This window comes from Alexandromys fortis, unplaced genomic scaffold (assembly GCF_014885135.2).
Source record: "Alexandromys fortis isolate MF-2015 unplaced genomic scaffold, M_Fortis_MF-2015_v1.1 scaffold_165, whole genome shotgun sequence".
Lineage (NCBI taxonomy): Eukaryota > Metazoa > Chordata > Mammalia > Rodentia > Cricetidae > Alexandromys > Alexandromys fortis.
Window position 1 is genome coordinate 3,100,234 of NW_026068038.1, and position 11,106 is coordinate 3,111,339.

Genomic DNA, 11,106 nt, shown 5'->3' on the forward strand with positions numbered 1-11,106 from the left:
TTTTTTTTTTTTTTTTTTTTTTTTGGTTTTTCGAGACAGGGTTTCTCTGTGGTTTTGGTTTTGGAGCCTGTCCTGGAACTAGCTCTTGTAGACCAAGCTGACCTCAAACTCACAGAGATCCACCTGCCTCTGCCTCCCGAGTGCTGGGATTAAAGGCGTGCGCCACCACCGCCCGGCATATAAAGAATTCTTTGTCCAAAGATTTCTTACCAGATCAGCCTGCAGCAACACAGGGCACTAGGAGAGTCATACTTCGGGACTCCCCACAGCTTTGCAAGTGGGCAGCAGGACACTTTGGTTTTTCAAGACAGGGTTTCTCTGTAGCTTTGGAGCCTGTCATGGAACTAGCTGTTGTAGACCAGGCCAGCCTCAAACTCACAGAGATCCGCCTGCCTCTGCCTCCCGGGTGCTGGGATTAAAGGCATGTGCCACCACTGCCCGGCAGATGGCACCTCTTGTAGGACCACAAAGAGAGGCCATGTTCAAGGCAGGGCGGTGGCTCTGCTGTGCTGTATCTTTGACTGAGTGGAGGCCTGTGAGGAGCAGCCTCAGAAGCTTCCTCAGAGGGACCCTCAATGCCAGGCTGCCTCCTCGCTGTGGAGATTGAGCAACCTGACGCCTACAGGGGAGGGAGCCAGTGGAAAACTGAGCTTTCCAATCTGAGGGGCACAGCTGGATCCAGAGTGACAGCAGGAATGGAATCACAGAGGGTCCCTTAGGACTCAGGACAGCCATGTATACCCCATAGCCTACACCTGGGTCCTCTCCCTTCAGTCCCTGCCCAAGGCGCTAGCCTAATCTAGGCTGCGGCTGTCCCCCCAGCTCTTCTGCCACCTGCTACATAGAGAGCTGCCACACCGGAGAGAGAACTGCCCAGTGCCAGTCCTTGCTCCAGAGGCCAGCCTTCCCTCTCCACCATAAATAAGCCCTGGGCTCGTCCAGGCCACCCATCCATCTTGTTTAATAGACTGGAGTGTGCCCTGCACTGCAAGTCCCAGGGAGGGAGGAGGTGATGGATGGTGCCTTCTCATGATGGACTGCGTGATGTATAATGAAATATTTATGATTTATTCCAGCTAATAACCCACAGGGAGTGCAGGGAGCGTGTGAACAGACACTGCTGCTGTCAGAGCTGCCGCTGACATCTGCATGCCTGCACACAGTCATAATCATGCAAATGTGCGTGCATGGACATGCACACGCACTAATGTGCAGACACACACACCTCCCCCACGCCACTGTGCAGGAGGGAACCTCAGCTGGGAATACAGCCCTGTGCTCTGGTACCTGCTCCTGGCTCTGCCAGTGTTCCCGTGGGGTGTAACAAGCTCCCGGGGCCCCAGGCTCCCCTGTGAAAAGAATAGGCGGGGCAGTTATTTTGCTTAAGGAGAAAAATCACTGTAGCCGTTTGGGAATGGCGGGGATCAAGGGCAGAAGAGCAGGAGGGTCTTCATCCTCCATGTTGGAGGAGGAACTGAAAATGGCCATCCAGGACCCACCATGCTAGGATGACAGAGAGTGGACAGGGGTGGGGACTGCAGGAGGGTGCCCTGCACGCATCTGTGTGAAGCTGTGCATGGATTGTCAGGGTCAAGGCTTCCCCTTCCCTGGTGTAGATCATCCGGAGTCAGAGGCAGAAAACCGCTTGCTGCTTCCTTTGGAAAACGCTGCACCCTGGCTTATGAATTCGGGGTATTTACAGACCCCATGGATTCTGGTGGGATCCGCTCCTCACTGCTGGCTCCTCCCTGTGAGGCGGGGTGCCAGTGTCATAGGGATAAAGGATGGAGAGGGACACATGCCATTAGAACCATCCCCACAGGAAGTGGGGCTGGACACTGGAAATAGTGGGACTCACACATGTGCGTGTGGTCCCCTAGAAGCACCAAGGTCTCCTGGACCAGGTACTCCCAGACTGTCCAGAACTAACAGAACCCTCTTTCCTAGGGGACACCGCCGTGTTCAAGGACGATAGGTACTGGATCCGAGGGCGTACATCAGTGGACATCATCAAGACTGGAGGCTACAAAGTCAGCGCCCTGGAGATTGAGCGGCACCTGCTGGCCCACCCCAGCATCACCGGTGAGTGAATGGTGGCCCCCAAGACCCAGTGCCCCCTTTTCTCCTCTCTTCCATCTGCTAGTGGGGACCCTGTGGAATGTGATCGCGCTCCCTCCCTGGCCTTCAGCACACGGATTCCTAATGCAGTCCCAGACTGCTGCCTGCTGCAGCAGAGCACTCTGCAGACTGAGCCCCTAGAGATGCTGCCCCACTCCCATGAGGGTCTTGCTCCAGGCGCTTGGGCACTGCAGTTAACTACCTGCCATCCCCACACACTCCTGAGTGCTGCTGAGTGGTCATCAGGGCCTTCCCAGGTGTCCTCAACCTGTTGTACTGTCTTCAGATGTGGCTGTGATTGGAGTTCCGGATATGACGTGGGGCCAGCGGGTCACAGCTGTGGTGGCCCTTCAAGAAGGACACTCACTGTCCCACAATGATCTCAAGGAGTGGGCCAGGTAGGGCTAAAGGGACTGTCCTGGGTTCTAGGGTATCTAAGAATCTTGGAATTGGGAGGATGGGAGGGGCCTGTCTAGGAACTGGAAAGCAGGGGTGGACCATTCTGGATTTTGGAAATGGGGAGGAAGAAGCTGAAAAGGTGAGCAGAGTGGCCCTTGAATAGCTAGCTCTGTCTTTCCTGCAGACCTGGGACTAGGAAGGGCTTCCCATGCAGACAGGGTTGGGAGTCAGTAGTCGTCCGAGACAGATGTGTTTCTCAGCTTGTGAACCCCAAAGCGTAGTGAGGCTGAGGACCCCAGGAAAGTGCCTGGCTAATCCAGTGCTGAACTGAACAGCAGCCAAACTTGCACAGCCTGTCGCAGAATGGCCTGGGCCCTGCAGCCTTTTCTGATCCTGCCCTGAGGGTGGCTCGGTACATCATCCTTTCTGTGGGGCCTTCAGAGCCTGGTGTGCTCCTAACTCAGTGCCTGTGGACAGTGCCTGCAGCTCCCTCCTCAGACATAGGGTGGGGGCTTTGTCCATCCTGTCACCTGGACTTGCTTGTCTTGTTTTTTATTTTGAAACAGCGTTTCTGTGTAACAGCCTGGCTGTCCTAGAACTTGCTCTGTAGACCAGGCTAGCCTCGAACTCAGAGCTCCACTTGTTTCTGCCTCGCAGGAGAGCTGGGATTAAAGGCTTGTACCGCTGCCAGCATACTGGCTTTTTCCCCCACCTCCCATTCTTTGTTGTTATACTCCAGTTTTCCTCATCTCAGCCCCTGGTGGTTTCCGATGTCATCCCGGGATCCACAGACAGAAGGGGACTCACTGGGGCCTTCACGGCCTCTTTAAGCTTCACTATGGCCCATGAGGATACCGCTGAGTTCCTTCTCTTAAATCTGAGAAGTTCTCTCCTCTCTGCTGTGTCTCCTGCCCCACCCCCCTGCCTTCTTCTCAGCGTAAGACTATTTTTGGCTGTCCAAGACTTCACAAACAGCAGGAGTCCTTGTTTCATCAGGGGCCGCACAGCTGGGCAATTACCGATTCCCCTGGATTTGCAAAATCACAGTTGGAGCTCTGTAGCTTAGCGGAGGCAACAGTCTGCTTGGCCGGTCGCTGCTTTGATTAAACAATTACTTTCTTGAGAAGAAAAACACCCAGGCATCCTCTACTGGGAGCCACAGTAGTTGTTGGGTCCTACATTGGCCTGGCTTCCGTAGGTCATGGCCTGTGTCCATGGCACAAGTCTGCGGCTCCTATGCTCTGAGTGCTTCCCCTCAAGACCTCTCTCTAAGGTTCAAGTCAGGCTCCTTGCTTGGATATTCAGGCGCATGGTGAGCATGAGAAGACTCTAAAATGGGGAGCTGAGGTTTGGAGCATCCTGGGAGTTGGTATAGAACAGGACAATGCAAGGAAGACTGCCAGACATGTGAGCAGGGCCAGGGTGCAGACTGCCCAAGAAAGTTGCTTGCCCCTCAGATTTTGTCCCCATAGTGGGTAGCCACACCACAAGTTGTTTCTTGGGGGATCCTGAAGAGAGATCCCCACTTGTAACCCCCCACTCCCCAAAGAACAGTGTCCATGCTTCCGGGTGGCTCTTGCAAGGGAAGGCTGGCCTGCCACTGACAGAGGCCTTGTGGCCTAGCCTCATGTGATGTCGTATTCGTGCCTGGTGGAGGGGTGCTGCTTGCTGCTGCTGACCCAGAGCCTTGTTGGCCACGCTGTCTCAGGCCACAGTGCTGGGCTGTTGCCACTAAAGAGAGGCAGGTAGGAGGAGAGACAAGAGGCTCACCCTGAGGCTCCAGAAAGAGACAGCGTCTGGAGAGGAAACTAACAAAGCACCACATTTTCTCCACATGGATTGAAAGGGAAAGCTGGGCACAGTGGCACACACCTGTGATTTAAACACTCAGGTGGCAGACACGGAAGTATCAGGAGGAGAGTTCAACCCAGTCTTGGCTACAGAGAAAGTTCAAAGCCGACGTGAGCTATGAGATGAGAGAGAGATTCAGGAGGAAGCAGAGAGAACCCAGGTGTCACTGTTATCCACAGAGGTGCAACCTCACAGCAGCCCAGTGTTCTCAGGAGGTGCCACACAGCCTTGAGTGTGTCCTTGTAACTGTTAGTGCCGGTGATGTGGGTACCAGAGCTGACCCAGAGCCAGAGGCTGAGGAGCTCTATGTCTCTGAAGCTCAATTCCCAGCCAAAAACTTCACCATAAGGCAAATGCCGGGCCCAGAAGGCTGTGGCAGCAGAAGGTACCAAGCACCTCGAGGGACACTCCAAGAAGTGCACACAAGTTCTTTCCAGTGGGGAGGGACACTCCCAGCTGACTTCATGGGACCCACGACCCTGTACCAAAACCAGACAAGAAACCCAGACCAGTTTCCTGTCAGACAGACACATAATGCTTAACCAAGTGCTGGAAATTAGATCCCATTCACAAAAGAGCCAGCGCATCATGATCGTGTGGCATTTACACCAGAAATGTGAGGTTAAACATTCAAAAATCCACCCGAGTGGCGTGCCCTGTTTACAGAGTAAAAGCCGTGCAGTTGTCCCCGTAGACACAGAGCACGTGTCTTCTCAGCAGGACCAGAGAAGAGACCTTCCTGAGCCGGGGAAAGATGTGTGCTCTGAGACTGGGCATCTCTCCTGTGCTCAGGAGCAAGCAGCCCCTGCTGCCTCTTTCCAGTCCACCCAGACATACAGTTCATCTGATGCTAACGTGTCTGTTACTTGTGATGGGGCCAGAAGTCCAGACAGTGGTTGTGCCGTGCCTCCCTGTCTGGTACTGGGTGCCTGCTGACCACATCAGTGCACTGTGGAGGTTTGTACACAGTCTCCATGTCACACTGCACAGTGAACCTCCTGTAAAAAGCTGCCCAGTTTCTACACAGAAATACACAGGCTAGGCAAACTTAATACACAGAAATACACAGGCTAGGCAAACTTAACGAGACTAAAGAAGAAAGGTGAGAGCACCAGGAAGCAGAACAGGACCAGAGCCGCACAGAGGGAGGCGGCCCTGGGAGGCCTGGAATCCCTTGTGGGGTCTCTACAAGGAGCCTCTGTGGTAAAAATCAGAGAGTAAAGCCAGCCCAGCTAGAATTGGGGTACACAGTCCTACAGTGGGCAGGGAATCAAGACCTAAGTTCCACAGGGCGCCTAGCTCTGCTGCCTCCTCTTTCCCTGGCTCTCTTCTCTCACTGTGTCCACATTCAGTCAGTCTGCTGCCTTCGACCTGACTTCGCAGGCCTTGGAGCCAGAAGGCAGAGAACGGTTTTCCCTCCAAAGGGCAAGGTGGCCATACTGTTACCACCCAATGGAGTCTGGGGGAGCCCACAATGCTGCTGGGTGTATCCAGTGCCCACAATTCTCCCAGGGTTGGGCAATCATCTCGGGCTGTACTTGTCTCTACAGAGATGTCCTGGCACCCTATGCTGTGCCCTCTGAGCTTCTGCTGGTGGAGGAGATCCCACGGAACCAGATGGGCAAGGTGAATAAGAAGGAACTACTCAGGCAGTTCTACCCCTCGTGACCAGAGGAGCCAGGGGGCCGAGGCCAGAGGACAGCAGACATCCCCTGACGATCATGTGCTGTGGGCCTCGCAGTGGGCCCAGAGACCCTTAGACGGAAACAACCCCCCTCCCCTGCAATCAAGTTGACCAGAATCAAAAACACTGGGGTGAAATCACCCAGGCTCATTGTCCAAGCTCACGTGGCCCTGATCACTGGGTGTGTCCTCAGTTGTCCCTGAGATCACTGATGTACGTCAGCCTCGCAAGCACAGTAAGGGCATGACTGTCCAGTGTGTGGCCGTCTTCGCAGTGCCTAAGACTGCTGACTCCTAAGGGCAGGTCCCAGAGAGGCAGAGGTGACGCTGAGAAAAGAGATGAAATAAAGACAGAAGACAGTGTCCTGTGCTTCCTGGCTATGGCAAACAAGTACATGTCTGCACGCACCACCTCCAGCAATCACAGCTTCCAGCCGCCATAGGATGCCAGACAGGAGGCCTGCAGCCCCCAGACCTGGATCCTGCTGCTGGGACTCTCAGCCCCCAGACCTGGAACTGTGGTCTGTGTGGTCGAACAGCCCCCCAAGGCTGTCCCCAGATGGCCCTGAAGCTTCCCTGCCTTGACCCTGCCTCACCCCAATTTAGGGTCTTTCTGGTTCTTCTCTATGCTCTGTCCCCTTTGTTGCCTGCTTCTCAGACCTTCCTGCTCTGCTGTGTCCACTTCTGAAAGCTTCCCTGACCTCCATCCCCCAGGCCCCCAGGCACCGTAGGTCTCCTGCCTGCTTGGCTACGTGCACGTGGAGAAAGTGTTCTCTTGCTCTCTCTCCTTCCCTCCCCTCTCTTCCTCTCCCCTTCCCTATCCTCCTTTCTCTCTCCTTCTAGGGCCACTTCTAACAGCTGTGTCAGTGATAGCCATGTGCCCGTACATAGTTCTCCGCAATCTGCAGACATCAGATGAGGGCCAGTAGCAAGCAGTGGTAATGGAGCCTCTGACATTGCCACCGGCAACACTCAAGCCCAGTAGCGCTCCTCGTTAGACTGGAGTATACTTCACTGAATGGAAGGTGCTCTGTCCCCAGAAACCAGAATGCATAAGAACCTGTCGGAAGTCTGGGCCTCCCAGAGGCCAGTCCATGTTGGTGGCTGTGCTCCTGGAGTTGGTGGCAGGATTCCCAGAGAATCCCAGGGCAGCCCGCCGGAGCCACCCTGGACTGCCTCGTCTGCAGCTCACTCTGTATTGAGCCATCTTGCTCAGGAAACACCACAGCTCCTACTGGGCCCAAGACTTTGGAGTCAAAGGCCAAGGCAAAAGCCTCAGGAATGGTGGGAGGTGAGGCTGACTATGGCCTAAGCAAGGTTGACCTCTGTGTTAGGCCTAGGCACCAGAAAGGAAGTGAAGAGAGCCGCTGTGAAAGGGTTCCTCATGTTGCGATGCTTAGGCCGTGGCCACAGGTAGCTGCTGGAGCTTAGGTTGTCATCCTCCCAGGTGCCCTAAGTTTGCCTCCCAGTCCCTGGCTTCCCTGACTGCCTTTGCTATCACCGTGCAGAAGCCAGCTTCATCTGGAACCTACTTTCCAGAGCAGGAGTGTTACAGGCCAGCACAGACCTCAGTCCCCCAGTTTCCAGAAAGCCCTCTCACAAGGTCACAGGAGGAGGCACCCCTCTATGCACACCTACTCTGTTGACTCCTGGACAGTGCCATCAAGACCTTGACAGGGGAAGCCTCATGTACCTGGAAGCAGTTGGACAGCCAGGCACCCCCTGCTGAGCGGAACCTGGACAGACAGACAGGAAGCCAGAGGGCACTGAGCCCACCCACACCCTCACTGGCAGTGCCGACGTCTGGAGCCCTGATGTGGCCCAGCATAGGGAAAGATGCCGTGGAACCCTCATTTAGACCAAAAGCCGGAGGCTGCACCAGCTTAGATCTCAGAATGAAGAGGAACAGCAGAGCCACAGATCTGTGCCTTCGTACACGTATCTCTCACACACACACACACACACACACACACACGTATGTATGTGCGCATGTGCACACACACACACGCACACCGGTCTCTTGCCATTCTCTGTATGGTGCCTTCAGATTGGCTGTTTTCTAGACATTCCATCTCTGGCCAGAGAGGGAAGCACCCGTAGTCATGCTCATCACAATCCTACGGGTACAGTTCTGGTGGCTCATGGCCCTGGCAGAACCTTCCCGCACCCAAGAAGACTCACTTCCCCAGTATCTAGGACCCAGGCCCTTGATGCTGGCCCCTGTTGTTTCCCCCGCTGTGGCCATGAGTGGGGATTCCGAGCCACCTCCACCTGCCCTAGTAGAGCTGAGTGCCCTTGCTGACGTCCACCATGTGGTCAATTTAGCTCAGCAAATAGATCGATATCAAATTATCCCACTTCACCTTCATAACTCTTAAGCGAGCCAGAGTGGAGGGGAGACAGGGTCACTAGAAATAAACGGCCATGGTGGCCCTTTGTGATCAATCACCCGAGGACAGTGGCAGCATCTGCGCCAGCTGCTGACACGGTCGTTAATAAAGCCCAGGAAAGCACTGTCAGCTGTAGTGAAGGATAGCCACAGGTCAGCCCGGGACCTGCCTCGTACTGGCAGGGTACAAGACGCACCATTTGTGACCTGAACCCTTCTCAGGTGGGCAGTGAGTGCCGCCCAGGCAGACACGCTGGACGCCCGTCTGTGAGTCTTTCTACACACTGGGAGGAGCACCCCAACCTCTGCTGCGAACGAAACATATGCAAGCTGGAGTGATTGATACATGATTTATAAAAACTCAGAGAAATTGGGGTCCAACCTGAAGGTCCGAAAAAGCAAAGCAGCCAGCCACTGGCTCTTACCTCGACCTCAGTCTGAAATGGCGACCCTGCCCCCAGGAATTTCGGAATGAGACTGAGAGCTGTTTCCTCCCATTTTATAATTCTCTCTAGGGCATCCAGGACTACACAAAGAAACCCTGCCCCCCCCCCCGAAAGAAAAAAAAGAGAAAATATACTTAAAAAATACTTAATACAAGAAGATTACACTGGAGAGACCATGGAGATGGCTCAGCAGGTAAAGGCCCTTCCACCAAGCCAGAGAGGACCTGAGTTCAACCCCACAGTCTTGATGCTGGAAAGAGAGAAATGGCTCTGTACAGTCATCCTCTTGTCACACGTGCCCCGTGGACATGCACACCTACACAATAAATACATAGTGTATATATATAACAAAAGGCTGGGCATAGTGATGCATGCTTTTAAATCCAGCACTTGGAAGGCAGAGGCAGACGGATCTGTGTGTTTGAGGCCAGCCTCTTCTACAGAATGTGTTCCAGGACAGGTAGGACTACATAAAGAGACCCTGTCTCAAAATACATATGTGTGTGTCTTTATTCATATATATATATTTAAAGGAAATATATATCCTTTAAATTATTGTAACCTAGATATTTACTCTGCTTATTCCTGTTTATAATTGTGGGTTTTTATAGTATGGATATGGTTGAGTTTGTTCCATTTAGAAACTGATTTATTGTTTAAATAAATATGCCAGTAAAAATGGCCTTATATAACCCTGAATATATTAAATTTAAAAAAAAAGAAAAGAAATTCCTTATGGAAACCTGTTGGCAGAGGCTGCTCGTTCATTCCTGGCTGCCCAAACCTAAAATAATCACACAGAAACCATATTAATACAACACTGCTTGGCCTATTAGCTCACACTTCTTATTGGCTAGCTCTTATATCTTAAATTAACCCATTTCTGTTAATCTGTGTATCGCCACATGGTTGTGGCCTTCCTACGGTAAGGTTCCATCTGGCATCCAGCATCTGTCTTCTGCAGCGGCTACATGGCTTCTCCTCGGCTCCACCTACTCTCTCCTCTCTCTGCTTGGAATTCCCACCTTGCCCTATTCTACACTGCAGTAGGCCCAAAGCAGATTCTTTATTAACCAATGGTATTCACAGCATATGGAGGGGAATCCCACATCAGAAACCCACTCCTTTGTAGGCTAATTTAACTATAATTTGGGGCTGGAGAGACGACTCCACAGTGAAGCACTTGTTCTTGCAAAAGACCCAGCTTCAGTTCCCAGCACCCACATGATGGTCACAGTCATTAACTCCAGTTCCAGGGTATCGGGTGCCCTCTTCTGACCTCTGTGGTCACCAGATGTGTGTGGTACACATGCCTACATGCAGGCAAAACACCCTCACACATAAAATAATAAAATGATTCTTTTAAGACTAGCCTATTAAATAAGCCTGTGAGGTCAGACCTCAGCCATGTAGGAAAGACGTCGTCAGTTCCTGCCTTTGAGTTCACTCTTACTAATGTCCTCTTGATCAAGAGCGAAGTTTGCTTTGTCCAGACAATTTCGTTGGAGTAGTAGTCTATTTTCTTTGTGACCCTGAACTTATTTCTAACAAAGCTTCACTAAACAAACAAACAAAAAAAAATTCTCCAAGATTTTGATTGGAGCTGGAGATTTTCTAAATTAATTTGACAAAATCTGATCCCACAAGACCCTGGAGCCCGCCTTTCGCACTGCCCCCTGGGTAGGTCCTGTCTTTGGGGGGGTCCTTTGGGGGACCCAGAGTGAGATGGTTTTGCCTTTCCTTTTTAAATTGGTCACTGGAATGCTCTGGAATGACTTGTGCTGATCCTCGGGCCTCCAAGCCCGGGTCCTTCCTGGTTTATCTCTGACTGTCCAGGATTCTGTCCCCTCCCTTATCACTTTATTTCCTTTTCTTACTGCTTTGCTGAAATAAAAGCTGAGGCTCCTTCCTGCTGCTCACCTTCCTTCCCTGGGCCCACACAGGACCCTGGTACCGGCCGCTATTCCATGGCTGCTCTGAGGACTGCCATGCTCACTGACAAGCACTAAATTCTCTCCAGGTTGTCACCATGAAGGTGATTGGACCTAGAGGTCCAGTCTGTCTTGGGGACTTCCTGTTGCAGACCTTTCTCCTGGAACTGTGAGGGCAGAGCGACCCTGTTGGATCCGATCCAACGGTGGTTCTGCAAGATCCTATTTCCCCATTCTAAAGCCCAGAAGGCCCTGAAAAGCAATGTTGTTTGGGTTTTGTTTTAGTGTT

At 52.7% G+C, this 11,106-nt stretch overlaps 1 protein-coding gene across 7 annotated transcripts in view; it reads left to right on the forward strand.

The window, feature by feature from the left end:
* The window catches only part of Acsf3 (acyl-CoA synthetase family member 3), a 34,544-nt gene extending 28,130 nt beyond the window's left edge, over positions 1–6,414 (forward strand). For 5 of the 7 annotated variants that reach the window (XM_050165207.1, XM_050165212.1, XM_050165206.1 and 2 more), the window contains 3 exons: positions 1,948–2,082; positions 2,405–2,516; positions 5,919–6,414. In XM_050165207.1, the coding sequence (XP_050021164.1) occupies positions 1,948–2,082; positions 2,405–2,516; positions 5,919–6,036 (365 nt within the window). In that variant the 3' untranslated portion in view covers positions 6,037–6,414. The remainder of the gene's footprint in view (positions 1–1,947; positions 2,083–2,404; positions 2,517–5,918) is intronic. The other 2 variants (XM_050165209.1, XM_050165208.1) reach the window with 1 other exon arrangement.
* The last annotated feature ends 4,692 nt before the right edge of the window (positions 6,415–11,106 follow it).